This window comes from Suricata suricatta, chromosome 17 (genome assembly GCF_006229205.1).
Source record: "Suricata suricatta isolate VVHF042 chromosome 17, meerkat_22Aug2017_6uvM2_HiC, whole genome shotgun sequence".
NCBI lineage: Eukaryota > Metazoa > Chordata > Mammalia > Carnivora > Herpestidae > Suricata > Suricata suricatta.
In genome coordinates, this window is record NC_043716.1 from 23,853,830 (window position 1) to 23,879,908 (window position 26,079).

A 26,079-nucleotide genomic window follows, 5' to 3' on the forward strand; every position below is an offset into this window, starting at 1 on the left:
ATACTCAGTCTAATGAAAAGGTAGGTTCTCAAGGTTCTTCAAATATGGTTCTACAATATAAGCACAGTATTTTATTTAATTATCTTTTAAAAATATTTTATTTTTAAGAGCAGTTTTAGTTCACAGTAGAACTGAGAAGGTACAGATTTCTCATATACCCTCTTTCCCACGGTGTATTATTATTCTTTTTTAATGTTTTGTTTTTGAGAGGGGCAGAAGCAGGGGAGGGGCAGAGAAAAAGAGGGACAGAAGATCCAAAGCAGGCTTTGGCTCTGACAGCAGTGAACCTGAAGCAGGGCTCAAATTCATCAACTGTGAGATCGCGACCGGAGCTGAAGTCAGACACTCAACTGACTGAACCACCCAGGCGCCTCTCCCGTAATATGTTATTGTTATGAGAAAATACACTTGCATCTACTTGATCAACAGCTATTGTCAAAAGCAATTACTATTTAACTGGTTAACCTACTGACTATTTGAAAAGGAAAATATACAAGTTTAGAAGTCATTAGCTTATGAATATATTGACTGTAAGACTGAGCAAGATGGGGCACCTGTGTGGCTCAGTTGAGTGTCTGACTCTTGATTTTGGCTCACATGATCTCACAGTTCCTGAGTCTGAGCCCCATATGGGGCTCTCTGCGTCAGCACAGAGCCTGCTTCAGATCTTGTCTCCCTCTGCTCCTCCCCTGCTTGTGCATGCACAGGCTCTCTCTAACTCTCTCAAAAATAAACAAACATAAAAAAAAAAGTCAACACTAAGGGCCATTACAGTAGGATCTGTTCCAACTTACCTCACACAGCATTCTACTGCACGAAACCAATGAAGCATCTCATCATGTAGAGTACACAACTGAAGGCAGGACAGGAAAACTTTCTCAGCATCACTATACCAGCCTGCATCTGAAAGAAAGCCACCTAAGGACAAGAAAACCAGTAACATTAAATAATTTTAAATAATTTAATAAATACTTTAAAAAAATAATTTAATAAAATCACTTGAAAGCTAAAATGTCATGCTTACAATTAGTATTATCTAAAATGATAACACTCATAACATTAAAGTCCTGTGTTTAGCCCAAAACAAAGATACTGTGAAGCAAAAAACAGAACAGAAATTTTCAACCCAGGAGAATTAGATAAAAGTTGAGACCTTGAATAAGGAGTCAAGAGTTTTAACTCTCTAAAAATACTCCATAGTGGGGCGCCTGGGTGGCTCTGTCAGTTAAGGGTCCGACTTCAGCTCAGGTCATGATCTCATGGTTTGTGAGTTTAAGCCCTGCGTTGGGCTCTCCTTTGGATTCTGTGTCTCCCTTTCTCTCTGCCCCTCCCATGCTCATGCTCTGTCTCTCTCTTTCTCTCAATAATAAATAAAAATGTTTTTAAAAAATGTTCTGAAGTTCTTCCAGCAAACTCTCTATGACCACTACAAAGAATTATTTTTTTTTTAATTTTTTGATGCTTATTTATTTTTGAGAGAGAGAGAGAGACAGAGACAGAGCATGAGCCAGCGAGGGGCAGAGAGAGAGGGAGACACAGAATCCGAAGCAGGCTCCAGGCTCTGAGCTGTCAGCACAGAGCCTGACGCGGTGCCTGAACCCATGAACCACGAGATCATGACCTAAGCCAAAGTCAGACGTTCACCCGACTGAGCCACCCAGGCACCACCAAAGAATTATTCTAAGATGGATGGAACAATCAACAATCATGAAAATTTGCTGGCAAAGAAAGCGTATGTGCATGTGTAAGGAGAAAGCTAAAACATTCATGTGCACACATTAATGCGAGAACTTAAAAATGAAAAGTAGTCTGTGTTGACGGAACAGTCCCATAGCTTGATGGTAATGACAGTTCTATGAGTCTTTACATGAAATCAAGTGGATAGAAACACACACACGCACACACACACACACACGAGTACATGTAAAAACTGTTAAAAATCCAATAATGTCTGTAGCCTAGTTAACAGGATTAAACTTGGGGGTGCCTGGCGGGGGGCGGGGCTCAATCAGTTAAACGTCCTATTTCAGCTCAGGTCATGATCTCATAGTTTGTGAGTTCGAGCCTCACATCAGGCTCCATGCTGACAGCTCAGAGACTGGAGCATGCTTCAGATTCTGTGTCTCCCTCTCTCTGTCCCTCCCCCACTCAACTGTGTGTGTGTGTGTGTGTGTGTGTGTGTGTGTGTGTCTCTCTCTCTCTCTCAAAAATAGACATAAAAAAAACAGTACTAAACTCATGTCAATTCCTGACTTTGATACTATGAATCTATAATTATTTCAAAAAAAATTTTTTTAAGTGAAAAGAAGGGTAAGTAACAACTTTAATAAGCAGTTGCCTAAAACATACTTATCTATGTAGATTTGTAAAAAAAAAAAAAAACATGAAATGTTATGCAGGGCCATCTGCGTGGCTCAGTCATTTAAGCGTCTGACTCTTGATTTCAACTGTTATGATCTCACGGTTCATGGGTTTGAGCCCCATGTCAGGCTTGGTGCTGACAGAACAGAGCCTGCTTAGGATTCTCTCTCTTCATCTCTTTCTACCTCTCCCCCATTCACGCTCTCTCTGTGTCTCTCAAAACATTTAAAAAACTTTCTTTTTAATGTCTATTATTTATTTATTTTTTTACATTTATTTATTATTGAGAGACAGAGCACGAATGAGGTAAAGGCAGAGAGAGAAGGAGACACAGGATCCGAAACAGGCTCCAGGCTCTGGGCATGCTGTCAGCAAAGAGCCCGACACGGGGCCCAAACCCGCGAACCGCGAGATCATGACCCGAGCTGAAGTCGGCTGCTCAACTGACTGAGCCACCCAGGCACAACTTATTTTTGAGAGAGAGAAAGAGAGCACAAGTGGAGGTTAGGCAGAGAAAGAGGGAGACACAGAATCCAAAGCGGGCTCCAGACTCTGAGGTGCCAGCACAAGGGGCTCAAACCTACGAACGCAAGATCGTGACTTGAGCCAAAGTTGGCTGCTTAACCGACTGAGCCACCCAGGCACCCCAAATAAACATTTTTTAAAAATGTTACACAAAACTTAAATAATATTTTTCTCTATATATAACACATAGAACCTTCTCAGACTCCTTCCCTATGTGTGTTTTCAGTATTCTCTTAACATACCCATCAGGAAATACAGGATTACCTTCATTTTAGAGACTGAAAAACTGAGGCCCCAAAAACTGAGTAAGTCTCATGTCACAGCACAGTGTAAGCTGGTAAAAGAGGCTGGTGGCAGCAGGACATGTTAGCAAAATATGTGGTAAGGAATCTATAGATGCAGGATCCTAAACTTTTAGTACAACACCAGTTATGGGACTTAAGCGTTACTTAACTTTTCTGAACCTTTCTTCATTTGTAAAGTGCCATTAACAACATCACATCACTGGAATGTTATAAGGATTTGGAAAAGATAACATTTAAATGGATACTTTAGTGTTTGGCACAAAGTTAACATTCAGTAAATCACATCTAATTTTTCTGATGTTTTTCTCATCACCTCCTTATGTAGACTTTGGGAATGTTCTGGTGGAATCCTTTATCATTAGTAGTTTTAATGAGTCATGTCCTAAGACAAAACACTCTTCTATTTTATTATTACTTACCTAAAACAAAGCCAACCTGAATGGCCTTTTCTTTTACTGCAGCATCTGATTCTGCTATGTAAGAGCACCGCCTACTGAATGAGTAGGCCAAGACTGAAGCAACTTTCACACCATGATCCATCAAAGCCTGGAAACAATGATGAAGCAAATGTCTGGAAGAGAAGAAAAGATTATTTTATAAAGATAACATATTTTACAGTTTTAGAAAGTGCTAGCTTGCTTTTTATTTTTTTTTAAGTGTATTTATTTGAGGGAGAAAGCATGTGCATGGGTGTGCACATGTGTGTGCAAGCAAGCGAGGAAGGGCCAGAGAAAGAGGGAGAGAGAGAATCCCAAAGCAGGCTCCGTGCTGGGAATGAAGGGCTTGAACTCATGAACTGTGCAATAATGACCTAAGCAGAAATCAAGAGTTGGACACTTAACTGACTGAGCCACCCAGGCATCCACTAGCTTTTTAAAAAATAACAGTACCAATATTTTCCAAGATGGAGTAAGATTAAAAAAAAAAAAACTTTCTGCCCTATGAATTATGAGGCCATAATAATCCACAATTTAGCCTAATATTGTTATTCAGTAGATAACAGAGTGATCCTGTATGTATAAACAAATGGTGATAAAGAATAAAACTTTTCTTTTTTTAAAAAATTATTTTAGAGAGAGAGAGAGACCAAGAACGAAAGCAGGGGAGAGAAACAGAATCCTAAGCAGGCTCCACACTCAGCACTGGAGCCTCACACTGGAGCATGACGTGGAGCTTGATCCCACAACCCTGAGCTCATGACCAGTGCCAAAACCAAGAGTCAGATGCTCAACCAACTGAGCAACCCAGGTGCCCTTAAAACTAACTTTAAAAAACTAAATCATCTTATAATTCACTAATAACCTAATTTAAAAATGGGAAATGGATTTGAATAGAGATTTCACCAAATAAAGTCTACAATTGACTAATAAGTACAAGAAAAGATACTCAAAATCATTAGACATTAGAGACATGCAAACCAAAATCACAGTGAGATACCACTTCACAACCACTGAGCGGTGATCATTATTCTAAAAAAGTGATGGCAAAAATGTGTAAAAATTGGGACTCTCGTACATTGATGGTAGGAACGTAAAATAATATAGCCGCTATGGAAAATAGTTTAGAGATTACCAAAAACGTTAAACATAAGATTTATCACATATATACATCCCTAGTTATATATACAAGAGAATTGAAAACATATGCCCACACAAAATCTTGTCCATAACATTCATAGCAGCATTATCAAAATAGCCAAACAGCCAAAATGTACACCAACAGATGACTAGATAAATACAACATAGTGTATTCATACAATGGAATATTACTCAGCCAGAAAAGGAAAGAAGTACTGATAACAAGCAACGACATGAATAAACCTTCAAAACATTATAAGTAAAAGAAGCCAGTCACAAAAGACCATGTATCATATGATTCTCTTTTCTAAAGTAGGTAAATTCAGAGACAGAAAGTTGATTAATGGTAGGCTGGGGGTGGGAGGAAATAGGAAGTGATTGTTAATGGGCACAGGGTTTCTTTCTGGGATGATGAAAATGTTCTAGAATTAGATGGTGGTGATGGTTGCAAAACCTTGTGAATATACTAAAGACTGAATTAATTATACAATTTTAAATGGTGAATGTGGTGGTATGTGAATTATATCTTAATAAAAAAACTTTTAAATAACAAAATTGTAAATAACAGAATCACTTCTTTGGAAAAAGGGAGGGAAGTCAAACTACATGCTTTTAGTTTCACAAATATATTAAACACTTACCAAGGGATTTTGACTTGGTGAATGATAACCTGAGAGATGAAAGAGAGGGATTCCACTAAATCTTTACAATGGCTATATTTAGACTTGTATAGAGAAATTCAAATCCCAGAGAGCTAACCTTTTCGTAAAGAAGGCTTTTTAAAGTTTTGCTATAGCCTTCTTTTACCAAAATGAATTTCTCATTTATTTATTTATTTAACAGATTAATTCTAATTATTCAACTAACTAAAATGTTTCTCTAAAGTACACAGGCCACATTTCAAAGTTACCCCTAACAGTGAATTATGTTATTTACTAGTTTATTATTTTATCATTCCTCTCTAAAATACAAAATCCATGAGGAAGAGAAGCTGTAGAACTTATCCACAGCATCTTGAATAGTCCCTGATGCATACTAGCATTGAACAAAATATGCTTAATTTGTTGAACAAATAAAACAACTTGGCAATTCAGATTAGAAATTAGCAGTATTTTTTAAAACTATATTCTTATTTTCCTGGAAGTGTCGGTTAGGAAAAAGAAATAATATTCAAAGCAAATTTCAGGAAGACCACTGAACAGAATAGCAAGTATAATCAAAGGCTGTGTCGTCTACACTTGTTTGTGGCTCCACTACATGTAACAGCCACAATGGGGAAGATGAATTCAATCTCCTTTTCTTGAACACAAAAAGCAAGGTGTTGTTGATGGTTTTATATTGGGTAGGTACTTAATGTCAATGAATTGTACACCTAAGAAGTTACAATGATAAATTTAGGTTATGTACAGTTTACTACAATTTTTAAAAAGGGAACTTACCTTTTATCCAAAGCTCTCAATACTTTAGCAAAAACTTCCAATTCACAAAATTCACTGCCCAGTTGACATAAGCGTCCCTGTTGGTAAAGCTGAAATGAAAAATGAAAAAGAATTAAAATTTTTAATAATTTAATTTTACTTTAATTATACTTACAGATATAATTTGATGGACTTAGTATTTAATCAATTTAATGGGTACTACTCAAAGTCAGTACAATTTCACAGTAATACTAAATTAACAAATTTCTTCAATTCATATAAGCCATTTTAATAGTTGTATATAAAGTTAAAAATTAACAATTACAAATTAATAGCTGATACATGTTAAATACCACAAAGTACTATATACTTATTCATTAAATAAACATCATGTCTCAAGTAATCCAGGATGTGGGGGAGGGGTGCCTGGCTGGCTTAGTCAGTAGAGCATGTAACTTTTGATTTCAGGGTTCTGAGTTTTGGCCTCATATTGGGTAGAGAGACTGCTTAAAAATAAAATCTTTAAAAACAAACAAACAAACAAATAAAGTAATCCAGGATGAAATAAATAAATAAGTAAATAAAAACAATCCAAGATGGCAGGATTTCTAATCATGTCACAATCACTTATTCATTCTGCCTGACTTTTTAGAACTTCTTTAAAAAAATTTTTTTTAATATTTTATTTATTTTTGAGAGAGAGAGAGAGAGAGAGAGAGAGAGAGCGAGCGAGCTGGGAAGGGCCAGAGAGAGAGGGAGATACAGAATCTGTAGAGAGGCTCCAGGCTCTGAGCTAGCTGTCAGCACAGAGCCTGATGTGGGGCTCGAACCCATGAACCCATGAAGTGTGAGATCATGACCTGAGTCGAAGCTGGCCGCTTAACCGACTGAGCCACCCAGGTGCCCCTAGAACTTCTTTCAAAAATAACATTTGAGGGGATGCCTGGGTGACTCAGTTGGTTAAGCATCTGACTTCGGCACAGGTCATGATCTCATGGCTCCTGAGATCGAGCCCCACGTCGGGCTCTGTGCTGACAGCTTAGAGCCTGAAGTCTGCTTCACATTCTGTGTCTCCCTTTCTCTCTGCCCCTCCCCTGCTTGCACTCTATCTCTCTCTCAAGAATAAACATTTATGGGGCGCCCGCCTGGGTGTCTCAGTCGGTTAAGCAGCCAACTTCGGCTCAGGTCATGATCTCGCAGTTCGTGAGTTCGAGCCCTGCATCGGACTCTGTGCTGACAGCTTAGAGTCTGGACCTTACTTCAGATTCCATGCCTCCTTCTCTCTCTGCCCCTCCCCTGCTCACACTCTGTCTCTGTCTCTCAAAAATGAATAAACATTTAAAAAATTTAAATAAAAACATAAACATTAAAAAAATTTTAATAAAAAAATGTTAACAAATGTGTTCAATGTTTATCACCAATAATACATGCACATGGTTAAAAGAGACAAATACTAATGTCCTTCTTTCTCCCACTCCAGCTTCATCAAATGCTCTGAATTTATATATGCTATATAAATACAGTGCCTTAGAAGGCTGGAATTTTATCTTATTAATTTACTTTATATTAGACTTAATTCTTAGAACTCAGTTTATAGAACATGGGTTTCAAAAAGAAGACAAGATCTAGAGCTCATGTGCCAAATGGGCCAGTTAACTTTGTCCTAAGGAAAATATACTACAAACTCAAGTCAACGAGTTCTTGGCATAAATCACTAGTCACAATGGAAGCCAGATCAAATTATTTAAGTATATTGAAGCAAATCAGTAAGAACTGATGTGAAAAATTCGTAACAACTACCTAAGAGGAGAAGAGATAAGGAATCACCACGTACCCAGGAAGGGGAAGCAGAAATGTTATTTCACATAAAAGGGCTGGATACTTATGTTAACAGTAAACTTTCATAAGGAAAGATTTGGTAATATTAGAGATGATTATGTTTTCTGCTATAGTAAGGGCTTCTGGGAATGTATACAGTAAAATTCACTATTATTAATCACTGTCATATTTACTTTGACTATTAACCAATAGAGAATAACTCGGAAAATAAAGTTGGGAATTTATGACCTAATCCCTATTTGGGAGCTTAACAATGTGGTAAGTTTTTATCTAGGGCAGAAAAATAAATGTACTTATCAAAATAAAGATATATACATATTCCAAAAATGGTTTGGTACAAAAAAATCCTCACTTCCCAAAATAACTCATCATTAGCAAACTTAAGGCTTAGAATATCTTTTAAGATAGGAGAAATGAAAACAAGTTATACAATCTTTTTGCCTGTACTCACCAAATAAAGACAATTAAGCTTTTTATGTTCTACAACTCATCGTATGCCTTTCTTACTAAGTAGGATTTGAAATTAAAATTCAAAGAAGTTGCTTCCTTAGTTACAATGTAAATATGCCCTTATTAACACAAGCCCCTCCCCCTTTTACTCAGCTGTTCCATTTTTCTAGCTAAAAATGGGTTCACATTTAAATTCTGGGAAGAGAGTAATAACCTAATTGTTTCAAATTATCCTTACCAGGTTTATAGAAAGAATGCAAACTTAGACATACTGTGAACAGGATTTGTGGGTACTGATCCAGAATAAAAATAGCACTCAAAGCTTAAAAAGATCTAGTAAGTGCCAGGCACTGTTCTAAGTGCTTTTCATAAGTAACGCATTATATTCTTTCACAGATAAGGAAACTGAGGCATAAAAAGTTAAATAACCTGGTCAAAATCACACAATTAAAAAATGGTAAAGCACAAATCTGTCCCCAGGCAGACTGTCCTTACATCCACGTTCTTAACAGCGGACACTACACTGCCTCTGGAAGATGATCTATCAGGAAGGAAGAGTAAGAAAGGGAAATTTTTAATGGAAGGGGGGATGGGCAAAATGGGTAAGGGGCATTAAAAAAACCATTGTTGCACTATATATAAACTTGGATGTAAATTTAAAAAAAATAATAAATCTGACTTATTTCCGGGGTGTCTGGGTGTCTCAGTCAGTTAAGGTTCATGATCACACAATTAATGAGTTCAAGCCCCAAAATGGGCTCTGTGCTGACAGCTCAGAGCCAGGAGCCTATTTCAGATTCTGGGTCTCCCTCTCTCTCAAAAATAAACAAACATTTAAAAAAAATTTTTTAATCTGACTTAGTTCATTAAGTGTTTCATATTCTGTACCCAATAATGAGACTACTAAAGGATTCTATCAACTACTTTTAGCTTTTGGTTAAGGAAAATAAGGAAAAATAGTTTATTCTTAGAAGTAGGTAAATTACCTCCCAAGAGATATAAAAAGACAATATAATACAACTAAAATAATACTGGAAAGGTATGAAGACAAACCAATCTATGGAACAAAATGCAAAGTTCAAAAGTAGACCTCAGTATGTACAAAAAATTAACATATCGTGAAGAAAAAAATTTTTGATCACTGAAGAAGGAGCTAACAAAGAGTTCATAAGTAAAAGGACGGGCTCCTGGGTAGCTCAGTAGGTTGGGCATCTGACTCTAGATCAGGGAATGATCTCAGGTTCCAGGGATAGGCCCGATGTGGAGCCTGCTCAAGATTCTCTCTCTCCACCCTTCCTTTGGGTGCACTTGGGTGTTCTCTCTCTCAAAACTTAAAAAAAAGGGGTGGGGAAAGGCACCTGGGTGTCTCAGCATGTTAAGGATCAGACTTTGGCTCAGGTCATGATCTCGTGAATTAGTGAGATCCCTCTGTCCCTCCTTATTGCCCCTCACCTGGTCTGTATGCATGCTGTCTCTCAAAAATAAACATTTAAGGAAAAAAGGGAAAACAAAGTTAGAGGTCTCCTGATAAAATATAGCAAAAAGAAATTCCAGACTTAAATCACAGCAGTTTTGGAGTGCCTGGGTGGCTCAGTCCATTAAACGGCCGACTTCAGCTCAGGTCATAATCTCACAGTTTGTGGGTTCGAGCCCCGCATCAGGCTCTGTGCTGACAGCTCAGAGCCTGGAGCCTGCTTCTGATTCTGTGTCTTCCCTCTCTCTCTGATCCTCCCCCCGCTCATGTTCTTTGTGTGTGTGTCTCTCTCTCTCAAAAATAAATGTTAAAAGAAAACAACTTAAAAAAAAATCACAGCAGTTTTAAAAGCTACTTGGAAAACAGTGCCTTTCAAAACATTGTATCACAGGCAAAAATCATAAAGAGATAAGTGATTACCCAAAACCCTAAAATGCCCATGAGTATAAAATATTATAAACAAAAATTTTAAATGCAACTAAACTGAGTAAAATATTAGTAACAAACATATATAAGAATTAACATCTTTAAGACACAAAGGGATGAAATTCCTGGTGATGTTTTAGAACAGACTAAAGTAAAAATCTTATAACATACTAGAGGAAAAACTATTTCAAGGGCAATGCAAGCCACCTTCAAACACAGAAAACTCTTTGGGAGATAAAGATGGGGATGTAAATCTTCCTTAACCAGAGGGATTTTTAACTGGCTGCTTTCCTAGCCAATTCAAAATCACCACAGGATAAGACTGAACAGCTTAGTTTTGACATCAGATTAACATACAAAATAACCTAGGCTAATTCCCAACAACAGAAACTTGGAAAGGTTTAGAAAAAAATATAAAAGAAAGTGAGTTCAAACTATGGTCAATCTATGAAAGACACAATCTATGAAACTCATGTACCTCACTCAAGTTTGAGACTGTAATCCCCTCTTTAAGAGTCATTAAAGAGCAACAATCTTTAGAAATGAAAAGCAGTTATCAAGGAAAAATTACCTTGACACAATACCTGGCACACTGCCTACCATTAGACAGATACAAATTCAATGCTTTCTGAATCCAAAATCCAAATTGGTAGTGATCTACTTTGGATGGAACTCAACCTCAGAAGAAACAAACAAACAAAAAATTCAAGATACGGTCTTTATTCTCAAGTTTATAGTTAGAGAATCAAGTATTTAGTATTGTTATTCCATCATTATTTATTGAAACTGCCCAAATTTATCTGAAGAATTTGACACTCCAGCTTCATACATAGTTACTAATTGTCTCCCAACCACACTGTGAGCACCTTAAAGAGAAACACTGCTCAGGCATAATCCAATATCCTTCCTCTTTAGTACCCTGTATAGGATAGCGCTCATGCAAGAAACCCTGAGAACAAGTTTCACTGCAAACTTCACATGCAAGTGTACGCTAGTGATGAAGAACATAAACTGCCAGTACCTAAATGGAGAAGTTAACAAATTCTAAATAATAGTTGCCTAAATTTATAGACACAAATAGCTGTTTCCTATTAACACCTGATCTTTTACCAAGTACCCTGGCATATTCAGCACGTGAAACTTACGGCTTACCAAACCTGTTCTACCTTCGTCATTTTTCACATCAAAGGCAAGAAAACTACAGTTAGGAATATTCTACTTATTTTTTTATTAATAAATATCAGAACATTTGTGGAAGACACTGTGACTATGGTCATCATAGGAATACAAAGTAAGAGTTGTTCTCTGATCTCAAAAAAAAATTTATAATCTGTCAGAGCAGAAAAAGAATGCTCATAGATTATACAATGGAGGTAAGCAGAGTGTTTTAGTACCACAAATGAAATAACTACTCTAAGAAGAATTTCAGCTGAGTTTTGAAGATGAACAGGAGTAAAGCTTCTGGCAATAGGGCAGATGACAGCGACACATATGAAAACCTTCCAGCTCCTTTCCAAACAAAAGGAACTGCTGAATAAAGTATCAGAAAATAACCTTTGGATAAATAGCTGAGTTTGAAACCAAGAGCAAAAACTTCACAGCTGTCAAAACTCAAAAACAGCTGGGAAGGAAGAAACACAGAATAGCTTATATCTCTGAATAGTTGTGGGTAGAGTACAAACACCAGATAGGAAGGAGTCCAGACAGCAGATCCTTGTAAGCAAAAGGACTTGGAGCTGAACAACCTGCCTAAACTACAAACAAAAACGTCAAGAACATCGACAGCCTCAAAAGTCTGCTGTGGGGGCACCTGGGTGGCTCAGTCGATTAAGCCTCCGACTTTCGCTCAGGTCAGATCTCACGTTCATGGGTTCGAGCCCCTGGAGCTTGCTTCCGGTTCTGTGTCTCCTTCTCTCTCTGCCCCTCCCCCCCGCTCTCTGTCTCTCTCTGTATAAAAAATAAATAAAACATTAAAAGTCTGCTGTGAAAAACTGACACCTCAAACCTCAGACACACAAGACTATGCTATCCCAATTCATATTACCTAAATGATTTACACACCCCAAACCCAGAACCTAGTATTAAAAACTGGTCTGAAATTAGTGAAACCCATGAAGTCCCCAGAGAAACAAAGACTAAATAAAACATATAGGAGGGATGATGAAAATGTTTTATATAAAGATCACTGAAATTTAGGTTGCAGAAAAACTCTGTAATGTCTAAAAGACAAAGAATTCTGTTTCTTCAACAAATAAACTGCAAAGATAAGAAAACAGACAAAAAGGGAACCTATAGATCAAAAGAGGCTTAACAGATCAACCAACAGCCAACTTGTAGTATTTATCCAGATCCTGACCCAAACAGGCAAACTATAAAAATAGATACAAATTTCACATATGAAACTGAAATCAAATAACTGTATATTCAGTAACAATAAGAAATTACTATTAAATTTTTTATGGGTTGTAAGTGTAAGGTGGCTACTAAAATATTAACAGATGAAATTATATGATGCCTAGTTTGCTTCCAAATAGTATAGGAAAGGGGGATGTGAGTAGGACAGATTTACAAAGACTGGCCAAAAATTAGTAACTGCTAAAGTTGGACAGTGGACACACAGAGGTCTATTATCCTATCTACTTTTGTGTTTAAAATTTTTAATAAAAGGTTTTTAAAAAAGAATATGTCCTTTATCTCTAAACAAATGTATCCTTTACCTTTGAAATAAATGAAAAGCAGCAATACTGTTTTATTTAATACACACATACTATTTTCCCTTACAGGACATATTTACTCTAAAAATTCTCCAACCTCAAAATTCATCTGAAATGTAGCTCTGAAAAAATTCACATTGTAATATAACTTAATATTCATTTCCTTTGGTCTTATGTAAGTCCTGTAACTGATTACACTGGGGTCTCAGATTATAAATTCTTAAAATGTCACAGAAGTATTTTAACATAATACATAATTAAAAGGTAAATGATTTCTTTTGAAGGTAAGTCAACACTTAAATGTCTTGCTTCTTACTAACATTTTAATTTCTTAGCCACTCTATGCTCACTGGTACTATCTTATACATGTCATACTTTTTATTTAATACAACTGACCAACATATTATTCTTCCCTTGCAGGGCAAATGCTTTGCTTATTATAAAGTAAGCCAAGAGATTAATACGTTCATATTATTAAAAAGCACAAGAAACGGTTAACACTCAAATAAGAGGGCAACCCTTTACTACAATGTAAATATGCCGTCCACATATGGAGATGCTATTAGGTCCACATCCATTAAACAAGAAATGAGTTTTTCCCCCAGTCATCACGAGGATGAAATTAAGTCTACCATCCAGATGCTCAAACTCTATCCCTCACTTTATGTGTCAACTGTGTAATTTACATGATTATGTTAATGGTGGAAGAGGCTACAATGATATAAATGATGAAAAAATATTGGTTAGTAGTAATATCTAACAATAATAACAATGATAACCAGGCATATGTAACTCAATATGTGTCTGTGATCGCTATATTTTGGTAAGAAGTTTCTCAGCTTCTCAAAACTTCATTACCAATCTGTGGAGAAATTTAGGTCTATCCATGAGGCAACAGAAAGAAAGTAGATTAGTTCTAAGAAATACATTCTAATTCTATAAAGAAACTCATTCTGTATTGTAGATAACCAACTTTAAACAATTTGTTTCCTCTGATTTCAGAAGAATTACATGTTTTCAGAAAAATTAGAAAATATGGAAAATAATCTATAAAAAAGAAAAACATTCACTCAATTTTATCATCTAGAGAAAATCACTGTCAACACAAAAGCACATTTCTTTTCAGCCCTCTTTTTCTTATTGATTTGCAGGAGCCTTGAGTATGTTTCACAAACTTTAATACTCCACTACATAAATTAAAACCTTTTTCCAGTTCACATTTTTTAAAATTTATATTTAAGAGAGAGAGAGAGAGAGAGAGAGAGAGAGAGAGAGAGAGAGGATGCTGGGGAGGGGCAGAGAGAGGGAGAGAGAGAATCCCAAGCAGGCTCCATGCTGTTAGCGTGCAGCCCAATGAGGGGCTCAATCCCACCACCCTAGGATCATGACCTGAGCTGAAATCAAGAGTCAAACACTCAACCAATTGAGCCACCCAGGCGCCCCTTAAATTTCTTTGTTCTAATTGCACTAATCAGCACCCCAGCAATGCTGAATATGCAGTATACACTTCTAGAAAGAAGTCTGAAAAGTCGTAATACTTAAAAAAAACAAAAAATAAAAATACCCTAGGGGTGCCTGGGTGGCTCAGTTGGTTAAGTATCCAACTCTTGGTTTCATGATCCTGCAGTCAGTGGGTCCAAGCCCCACATCAGGCCCTGCACTGACAGTGTGGAGCTTGCCTGGGATTCTCTTTCTCCTCCTCCATCTGCCCCTTCCCTGCTTGAGCGCATGCACTCTCTCTCAAAATAAATAAAAATAACCAAAAAATAAAAAATAAAAACAAAAAAGAAACAACAGCAATACTGATAGTAGAACATATCTTACTATAGTCCTGATTTTAATCAGAATGCTTTAAGTGTTTCACCACTAAATATTCTTGTATATATGCATATTACCTTTTGATTAAGTATGTTTATGATGTCAATCTGTATTTCTTATTAAAAGTTTAAAGGGAGAGATGTTAGGTTTTTATATTATGATGATAGTTTCCTTGTCCTATTCATATGGTATGTTAATTATATTAAATTAATATTGGTTTGTATGTTATTATTTTTCCTAGAAATTCTGTCTCATGATTCACAAATGAGGTTTTCTAGAGATTTCCTTTTTGTTGTTACTTTAGGTTTAGGTATCAGTGTTATGTTGACCTGTTTTGTTTTGCTTTGTTTTTGAGGAGGGGAAGGAGGAGAGTTCGAGCCCCATTCTTCTCTCTCTGCCTCTCTCCTGCTTGTGTACATACACACTCTCTCCCTCTCAAAATAAATAAAACTTAAAAAAATTAAATTTTACTTATTTTATGTATCAAAATAATACAAGGTCATAAAAATCAAGTACTAAAACAGAAAGGCTGTATGTGCAAAGTAAAAAGCAACTGCAATCCTATCCCTTGAATAAATACCATTAAAATTTTGTGTTCCTCTAGAATTTTTTCAATGCACATAGAAACATACACATATATCCTCCTACTTTAAAACACACACACACACACACACACACACACACACACACACACACACACGAGTCTGTTAAGTATGACTCTTGGTTTCAGCTCAGGCCATGAACTCAGTCTGTGGGATTGAGCTCCACATCATGTTCTTCGCTGACAGCACAGAGCCTGCTTGGGATTCTCTCTCTCCTTCTCTCTGCCCTTCCCCCACACTCACTCTCTCAAAATAATAAGCATTTTTTTTTAAAAAAAGACACAAACAGGACTATGTTATTCATACTACTTTGTAAGTAGCTTTTTATTCTCCCCACTGGATGTGCTCTGGCGTCTCTACCTCAGAATATACAGCATCCTCATGCTTTATAACTGCAGTATGATAGTCTCCTGTTTGATTAGTATATAGTTTCCAATTTTTGCCATCATAAAAAAACATCATAGTAAACACCCCTAAACGGAACTTTCTCCACACTCAAAAGCAGTCCTGTATGATTAAGATCTGTAAATGGTATTGAGGTTCCTGAGTATGAATGATTTCAATCTTTAAATTTTGTCTGATAAGTAAAGATGGATGTTTTTTTAAAACCTTTTTATTGAAGTATAACATAGAGTGTACAACTCATATTTAAATGTTAACACTCAATACATTTTCACAAAGTGAACAGAACGCACAGGTAAACCAACATCTCGATCACAGAGTGTTATCAGGATGCCGGGCACATCCCTTTGTGCCCCTGTGTAGTCAATATCCTCCAAGGATTAAAAAAAAAAAAAAATTCCTCTCTTGACTTCCAACACTTCTGAACATGTTTTTGAACATTAAGTAAATGGAAAAATACACAATATACCCAGTTTCCAAACTGCACCAACAGTGCCTGGGGACTGCAAGGTATTTTAAATTTGAGAAAAATGATATTCAACATCTGTTCTACCATGCCAACAACTAGACTGCTATATTCTCTTCAGTAATGTCTTACCTTATTAGCTGCCATTTTCAGTGGTTAGAAAATGATGTTGGTGGGTGTCCAATCTAATTCTAAGATTTGAGAAGTTGTACAGTGCTCAAAGTATATATCCCATTAACTGTGGTTATTTACCAATGAAGTAAAAATATCTTTTTTTTCAATTTTTGTGCATTATCTTAAATTTTTTTTTTTACATTTTATTTATTTTTGAGAGAGAGAGACAGAGCATGAACAGGAGAAGGGCAGAGAGAGAAAGAGACACAGAATCCAAAGCAGGCTCCAAGCTCTGAGCTGTCAGCACAGAGCCCAACACTAGGCTCAAACCCATGAACCATGAGATCATGACCTGAGCCGAAGTTGGATGCTTAACCGACTGAGCCCCCCAGGTGCCCCAACATCCTGAAACTCTTGACACGTGTTCCTGGCTTATAACTGGAGTGCCCAGGTAGTGAAACAATGGGCCCTTCCTGAACACCTAAAATGTGCCACAGGCCGGTGATTAGGGACAGTCAGTCCAAAAATGATCAGTGCCTATGGTGTAAGGTAAAGTCATGATACATTCCTTCCTATATGAATATCTAGTTGACCAGCACCATTTATTTGACTTTCCTATCCCCACTGTACTACTGTGTTACTTTTATCATAAATCAGGTGAAATTATATGTATCAGTCTGTTTCTGGACTATTTTATTCCATCAATCTATTTGTCTATGCATGTGCCAATGCCATACTAATCTTAATTGCTACAGTTTGATACTTGGTAGTGTGAGTCCTCCAGATTTTCTTTCTTCTTCCTCGTGATTGCTTTGGCTTGATTCTGCATTTCAGTTGAGCAGCTTTTGATGTTTACTGGCCATTCATATCTTCCTCTTTTATGAGCTGCCTGTCCGGTCTTTTGGAAATGAGCTGGTTATTCTTCACATACTGACTAGTATTACATCTTTCTAAATTAGAAAATACACCTCCTCCCCCATCACTTCTCAGCCTTTTGGCTAAGATCAAGTGTAGAAAATACACCCCTTATAAACAATTTAAGAAAACAAACAAACAACAAAAAAAAGGCACAGCACCTGGGTGACTCAGTCAGTTAGGCATCCAAACTCTTGATTTCGGCTCACGTCATGATCTCTCGGTTTGTGGGTTTGAGCGCTGCGTCAGGCTCTGCACTGACAGCACCTGGGATTCTCCGCCTCCTCTCTCTCTCTGCCCCTACCCTGATTAAGCTATCTCTTGCTCTCTCAAAAATAAATAAACATTGAAAAAAAAAAAAAGAAGAAAATACAACCCATCTGTTAAACGTTGCCATTTCAATAGTCTTTAAAAAAAAAAAATTCTTAAAAAAAATGCTTACCTTTTCCCCCTACTTTTTTTATGTACTTAAAAGTATTGATTTCTTTTTTTCCCTTCTAGGTTCTGGTTTCATGCTTAGAAAAGTCTTCTCCATGCCAAGATGGCATTACAGTGTTGGGAAAATGAGTAACGGAGGACTCTGCCTTTTACATTACTTATATTTATGTTTGGCATTTTTAATTTTTTTAATGTTTACTTTCAGAGAAAAAGAGAGAGAAAGCATGCGTGCATATACACACGAGTGAAGTGAGGGGCAGTAAGAGGGGGAGAGAGAGAATCACTTTGGGCTCAATCCCACAAACCTTGAGGTTATGGCCTGAGCTGAAATCAAGAATTGAATGTTTGACTAAGCCACCCAAGTGCCCCTATAATGTTTGACATTCTTTAAATTTGTAAACTACCTTAGTAATTTCTTTAAAGAAGAACTTTCAGTCATTTCCCACTACAAGATATTGACCCAATAATTTATTCTGATACTTGTATGACTTCATTTGCCATATTTAAATCTTTAATACATCTGGAAGTTACCTAAAAATTTTTTTTAATGTTTTATTTATTTTTGAGAGAGAGAGAGAGACAGCGTGAGCCAGGGAGGGGCAGAGAGAAAGGGAGACACATAATATGAAGACAGGCTCCAGGCTCTGAGCTAGCTGTCAGCACAGAGCCTGACACAAGGCTCAAACCTATGAACTGCAAGATCATGACCTGAGGCGAAGCTGGACGCTCAACCGATTGAGCCACCCAGGTGCCCCTGGAAGTCATTTTAATATATAGTGTGAATATATTTCCCCAAATAGCCAGTTGCCCAAAGTATTTTATTTTCCCCAATTAAAATACAGCATCGTCAGGGCACCTGGGTGGCTCAAGTTGGTTAAATGCAGCTCAGAGCCTGGAGCCTGCTTCAGATTCTGTGTCTCCCTCTCTCTCTACCCCTCCCACGCTTGCTCACAGGTGCTCTCTCTCGCACGCATGCGCGTGCTCTCTCTCTCTCTCTCTCTCTCTCTTTCTCTCTCTCTCTCTCTCTCAAAAAATAAAACATTAAAATATAGTATTGGCTCTGGGGTGCCTGGGTGGTTCAGTCAGTTAAGTGTCCAAATCTTGGTTTTGGCTCAAGTCTTGATTTCATGGTAAGTTCAAGCCCTGAGTTTGGCTCTGTTTTGGCAGTACGTACCCTGCTTGGGATTCTCTCTCTCTCCTCTCTCTGTCCCTCCTCTGGTCTCTCTCTCTCTCTCAAAATGAAGAAATAAACTTAAAAAAATTAAAATATACCACTCTCTCTTCACCTTATCATTTAATGATTAAAAAAAATTTTTAATGTTTATTTTAATTTTGAGAGAGAGGGAAAGAGAGACAGCCAGAGTAAGGGAGGAGCAGAGAGAGAGGGACATAATAGCATCCGAAGCAGGCTCCAGGCTCTGAGCTGTCAGCACAGAGTCCAATGTGGGGCTTGAACCCAACAACTGCAAGATAATGACCTAGCCAAAGTTGGCTGCTTAACCAACTGACCCACCCAGGCACCCCATATCATTTAACAAATTCTTAAAATGGGATATCACCTCTATTTGGATATCTACTATGTTCTATAAATCAACTTATCTTTCTGCTGTTCTTATGCCAATGCAATGCAGTTTTAAAATATGTAGCTTTCTAGGGTGCCGGGGTGATTCAGCTGGTTAAGCGTCTTTTTATTTTTGCTCAGGTCATGATTTCTGGATAGAGATGAAGTCCCACATGGGGCTCTGTGCTGGGCGTGGGGTCTGCTTAAGATTCTCTCCCTCTCCCTCCCCCTGCTTTCATGCGCTCTCTCCCTCTCTCAAAAATAAATATGTAGTTTCTAACATACTTGACTATATCATAATGCACATCTCTCCTAAGTTTTGTACATCTTCAAAATTTCTTTGACTCCTTTATTCTCATGTAAGCAATTTCTCCAGATGAACTTCATATTTAACCACTTTCCTATACTAGTAAAGCTTTGCGCATCTGATTCATATATCAGATAAATTCACAGCTTAAACTGAGATGAGATTACATTATAACATATTACCTTACCATCCAGAGATACATGGTATGGTGTGCTATTTATGTTCTTTATGCCCCTCCCCCATAGTTTTAGCTCCCAATTTATTAATCCCAAGAGCTCATTATATCAAAAGAATATTAACTCTTTGGCTGTCAAATATGTTGCAAGAATTTTTTTTCAATTTGTTACCAGCCAGTTTTAAAAGATTATCAAGAATGTTAGTTGAGCTTTATATAGCTATACGACAGAAATATACATAGAAAAAGAAAAAATTGGGGCGCCTGGGTGGCTCAGTTGGTTAAGTGTCCGACTTCGGCTCAGGTCATGATCTCCTGGTTCATGGGTTTGAGCCCCACATCAGAGTCTATGCTGACAATTAGCTCAGAGCCTGGAGCCTGTTTTTGGATTCTGTGTCTCCCTCTCTCTCTGACCCTCCCCTGCTCATACTGTCTCTGTCTCTGTCTCTCTCTCTCTCTCTCTCTCAAAAAAAAAAAATTAAAAAATTTTTAAGAAAAATTTAACTCTAATACCAAGTCATGAGAGAAAACCAAAATCATTGAGGTTAAGACTAAAAATAATAAGCTGAGGCACTTGGGTGGTTCAGTTGGTTAGGCATCTGACTGGCTCAGGTCGTGATCTTGGTCATTGGGAGTTTGAGCCTTACATCAGGCTCTCTACTGTCAGCACAGAGCCTGCTTCGGATTCTCTGTTCCCACCTCCTCAGCTTCTCTCCTGCTCATTCTCTGTCTCTTTCTCTTTTTCTTTCTCACCCCACCCCCAGTCTCTCCTCCCTCCCCCATCATTCTTCAACCCTACTCTCTCTCAAACTGAAAAAAACAGTAGAAACTAAAAATAAACAAATAGAGGCACCTGGGTGGCCCATAAACAAATAGAGGCACCTGGGTGACCCAGTCAGTTAAGTGTCCAATTTCAGCTCAGGTCGTGATGTCATGGTTTGTGAGTTCTAGCCCTGCATCGGGCTCTGTGCTAATTGCTCAGAGCCTGGAGCCTGCTTCAGATTCTGTGTCCCTCTCTCTCTGCCTCTCCCTTGCTTGCGCTCTGTTTCTCTCTCTCAAAGATAAATAAAACATTTTAAAATATAAATAAATAAACAGAACATTACTGAAACACCTCACCTAGCCAAAACTTAACTCCATGGCCAATTTTGTAATTGGAATAGGACACAAAACAGACCAGTCAGCAGTTAAAAAGACCATAAATCTCATTCTTTAAAAACCCAGCCCTGTATTCTATATTTGCTTTCACTTGGTACACAACTATATAACTTCTTCTATTTATCTTTCCATTTCCATACCTAAATGGTTGAGCACTCCTGGTTAAAAGCTATTCAGATTCAAAAACATTACTTTGTAATGTATGGATTTTTACTGAACCATCTGTACCACCTGTGATTTCTTAAAGTTCCTAAAAATTTTATTTTTTCCATCTGTCACTTTAAAATTTTTTTAAAGTTTTACTTATTTTTGAGAGAGAGAGAGACAGAATATGAGTGGGGGAGAGGCAGAGAGACAGGTAGACACAGAATCCAAAGCAGGCTCCAGGCTCCGAGCTGTCAGCACAGAGGCCGATGTGGGGCTAGAACTCACAAACCATGAGATCATGACCTGAGCTGAAGTCAAGACACTCAATGGATTGAACCACCCAGGCGCCCCACCAACTGTCACTTTTTAAAACTTTTTTTTAGTATTTATTTTTGAGAGAGAAACAGAGTGTGGGTGGGGTAGGGTCAGAGAGAGAGAGAGGAAGACACAGAATCTGAAGCAGGCTCCAGGTTCTGAGCTGTCAGCACAAACCTGATGCGGGGCTCAAACCCAGGAACCATGAGATCATGACCTGAGCTGAAGTTGGACATTTAACCGACAAGCCAGCCAGGCACCCCTCTGCTTGTCACTTTTTAAAACAAATTTTTAATGAACTTCCCTTCCCATATACATCAACAGCAATTTCCAACTTCAGTTTAACTTCCCTATAAAGAAACCACCACTCCGATCCCTTCCTCTCAGCAGACGATTTACCTCCTTATTCAGGAAAACCATTCTTTGCAAACTTAGCTATGCTGATACTTTAAGTCCCTAATTTGTTCCATTTGATCTTAGAGAAACAAGTACTCTTTCCCCAACTACAATTGAAGACCAACACCTTAATTTACACATAGTGAAGGAAGAGGCAAGACTCATTAATTAATTCTCCTGTTCCAGGACTCCGCTCCATAATTCATTTCCCACCTATTAAACTCATTCCATTTTGGTTTCTGCCATTCAGCCAATATACTCTAATGTCATCCTCGCCTTAAAAAAAAATCCTAGGGCGCTTGAGTGGCTCAGTCAGTTGGGCTTCTGACTTCGACTCAGGTCATGATCAAAGGGTTCATGAGTTCGAGCCCCACATTGGGGCTGTGCTGACAGTTCAGAATCAGGAGCCTGCTTCAGATTCTGTGTCTCCTCCTGCCTCTCTGCCTCTCCCTGCTCATATTATGTCTCTCTCTCAAAAATAAGTGAACATAAAAAAAAAATCCCTTCACATTTTACCCTTTCTACATATCAATACCTTTCTCCTTTCCCTTCCTTACTTAGGCAGCAGTCAGCATGCCTACTTCCCCTTCCATTCATTCCATAACCCCATCTCCTAAAGCTTTATGCCTGTGACTTCACCTGAAGCTACTCTCAAAAATTAACACAGTGACACTGGACTACAACAATCAAGAGGAATTGGGTATTTTTTTGGTTCCACAAATACTATAATTTTGTTTATGACTATGCCTACTGATGGAAGTTGGGACTGCTGAAGGCGTCTGATTATGAATTTCTCCCTAGCTCTATACTGGATAAAACTGGAAACTATAAGCATTCTTTTAAAACGCTCACAAATTGGGCAGGGGGTGATTACCTTATACTCACATGCATTAAAATGCTTAAAAAGTATTTTATATTTATACCAAAATGGTGTTTTTAATCAAGAAAAGTTCCTTATATTTCTATCAAAGATTCAAGTCCGGGGAGTTAGTTCTATAAGCATTTTTCACCAAAATAATCTATTACCTCAAAGCACAAAATCTTCTCAAGAAGGCAAGGAAAGTAGGAACTAAATACTAAATATTAGGCCTTGATTAAATTACTTAACTTTCTCACCTTTAACACAGGGTTATACCTTACTCTACAGTTTAACTATGAGGATTAAACATGACAATGTGTAAAAACACTTAGCACAGTTCCATGCACATGTTAAATACTTTCCTTCGCTTTAGCACAATGCCATACTCCAAGATACATACAACTATTTACAAGTAAAACTATACCAAAAAGAAATCATATTAAAACTTTGAGAACGATCTGAAATAGAAAATGTGGCCAAAGCACCATCTGTTTATACTACTACCAATAATCTTCAAATGAAAAGCTTCAATTAGATGTACAAGTTACTAAAAGACGTCCAAGTATTTTGAGGGAATTCAACTACTAAATGTACTTTGCTTGAATTTCCAATGCTTTCCCCCAAGAAGTATAAAAGATTATATAAAATTTAATAAAATGGACAGAGTAAGCATACACACAAAGCTTAGTTTCTCAGGTTGAGAAAGACAAATCTAAACTCAACCTTCTTGGGAGGAATGGATCTCAAATATAACAAAGTTTCCTTAGATACTCACAAAAGCAAATCAATCTATCAAAGGGATTTGAATGAATGGAGATTCTTCTCTATCTTGGGGGCCAAATAATAAAACGCGTAACCAAAATAAATCATCTTCAAATATTTATGGGGGGAAAACCATTTTAATTGTTAGAATTGGTGTAAAGCAGCTGGATTTAGTAGAATGCTGCAAGTCAGTTGCTTTCTGAAAAAGACTGGTGGAGAAAGTGGGCAATCTTCCCAACTGCCATAAAACCCCATACATATATAAGAACATAAATATCAATTTACACTGCGTTCTTGCCAATTTACTAATCAACAGGAAGTATTTAAGATCTAAAAAACAAGTCATACTCCACTTCTGGTCACATTTTGCACGGTGGCTACTGGAGAGTAGGAGTTACCCACGCAGATTCAAGGCAATGAGGACTGAATAATAAATCCACTGTTCACATTCAAATGTAGGGGGAGTGGAAAAGGGTGGCTCCGAGTCCATCAAGATCTTCTCCCTGTCTAAACACTGCAAAAACTGTCCACGTCTAAGACACTTGCCCCTGAAACTCCTTGGAGAGTGACTTGGGAGACTTTTTGTTCAGATTTCTGAGGGGGAGCTATTTAGTAATGCAACTTTCAAATACATGAATGTAATTTAAATTCTAAAATATTTTTTTCTTTGAAGAAAGATTTTCCCCTTTCCTTTCAAATAGTTTGTCAACACTCACATATATACAAAGTCCCCAATTCAACCCCAAATATAAAAACCAAAGTTTATATGCCAATAAAGCACGCAACTACTTCTACTGATTCCTCAACTCCCTCTCAATTAGGAACGAAAAACGAAGCAGAAAAAAAAAAAATGCTTGGCAAGAGGGGTGGCAAGAGGAGAAAGTAGGAAGGGATGTAAGAGCAGAGCAAAAAGTTCAGCTGATGCTGACACTTAATCTGGGTTAGAAAGGGAGAAAATATCCTGAAGACACAGCCTCGAAGTGAAGGGCTGAGCGGGACAGGGGAGCAATAGGGGAAGTCCAAGCAAAAGGCCTACCCAAGGTGGGGAGTGGGGGGACACCGTGTTAAGAGGGAACCAAAAAAATGGGGAGAGATTCATTAGCAAGAGATGCAAGAGAGATCAATCAAGGCCCAAGAGCTTGAGAGACAGAGGAAATGGAGACAGAGCATTCCTCCCCTGGCAACCCCGAGACCGCGCCAGACGTCAGGGAAGCGACCCCGCCGGGAAGGGAGAGGGGTTAACTACACGGGTTCGAAGACGTGGAAGGGGGTGCGGCCTCAGGGGCTGCGGCAGGGCAGCGGCCAGCAAGCCCGCGGTCTGTACCTTGTAGTAAACATCGAACTGGATGTTCTCGGGCAAGGAGCGGATATCTCGGCGGGAGCGGATGTAGTTGTCCACGACAGCGGAGATGGCGGTGTTATACAGAGTCTCTGGGATCCACTCTAGTTCCACGGCCGCCATCTTCCTTCCCTCCTCCGCCTCCTCCTCCTCCTCCTCCTCCCGAAGGCCCCCACCTCCCTCCGTAGCGAACTCCTCTGCGGCCCCGGAGGATTCGGACGGGCGGCGGCAGCCACGCGGGCACACGGCAGAAGCGCACAGCCACCCTGGCTCCTCCGGGGCGGGCTGCAGGGCAGCAGCGGCGCACGCAGGCCCAGGTAAACACCGGGGCGCGGGGCCAGGGAGAGCCGAGCCCAGGCCTCACATTCCGGGTTTGAGAGAAACCCGGGTTCCGTCCCAACACCGAGCTCTGCAGGGGCGGGGCTGCGTGTGCGGCGTCATGACGTCAGCGCACGCCGACGCGCCGGAGGGAAGGAATGCGGCAGGCGGAAAACTTGGGAAGAAAAGAGCGGGGATTATTTTTGCAGACAACGTCCTTTCCGAAGGGGTCAGAATTGGGTAGGTGGGGGTGGACATTTCACACCAGGGCGAGTAACGCTTTAGGGTTCCCAATTACGCGGGCGCGTCGGTCCTGCCGTGGGAGTTCTTCGGCCTGGACCGAATCGCGGCTCAGGTGAAAGTTTGGATCTTTCACAAAAATGCACAGTATCAGTACGTTGAAAATTATGCATTTGGGGAATTCACGTGGGTCTCAACACCCTTCCTTCGACTCGGGTCCTTAAGCCAAGTTAGGAACCTTTGGTCCAGGAACTGAGTCGGCACAGTCATTGTATAACTAACCACTTGCATTTTTAAACGACCATATTCTCTCATTCCAAAGAACATTTACGAACAAAAACAAAAATAAGAACTCCTGCTGTAGAATTTGATAGTAAAGTTAGCCTGATTATGGGATTACAAATAGTGGTGAGAGGAAAAGGGCTAATTGCTGGTTGTGTCGGGGCTCAATGGTAAGATAGAAATCAAGATTTCAGTTTTCTCCCATAATTCTAGTCCCAGCCTCAGGGGATTATTGAATAATTGAGAATACTTGTTTCAGCTCCCTTCCTTGCTCAGCCTGAACATCTGCTATTTATGTAACTCAATTTTCCAAGTCACCCAAATCAAGAACTTTGTGCATATCTTTCTGCTCTATGAATTTGACAAAGAATGCAAA

The 26,079-nt window shown here is 38.5% G+C and overlaps 1 protein-coding gene across 1 annotated transcript in view; it reads right to left on the bottom strand.

The window, feature by feature from the left end:
- The window catches only part of APPBP2 (amyloid beta precursor protein binding protein 2), a 49,322-nt gene extending 24,049 nt beyond the window's left edge, over positions 1-25,273 (bottom strand). Inside the window, exons 1-4 of the mRNA XM_029927697.1 lie at positions 24,849-25,273; positions 6,208-6,296; positions 3,611-3,762; positions 795-918 (exon numbers count right to left, since the gene is read on the bottom strand). Coding sequence (XP_029783557.1) covers positions 795-918; positions 3,611-3,762; positions 6,208-6,296; positions 24,849-24,986 — 503 coding nt within the window. The 5' untranslated portion in view covers positions 24,987-25,273. The remainder of the gene's footprint in view (positions 1-794; positions 919-3,610; positions 3,763-6,207; positions 6,297-24,848) is intronic.
- Positions 25,274-26,079: the final 806 nt, after the last annotated feature.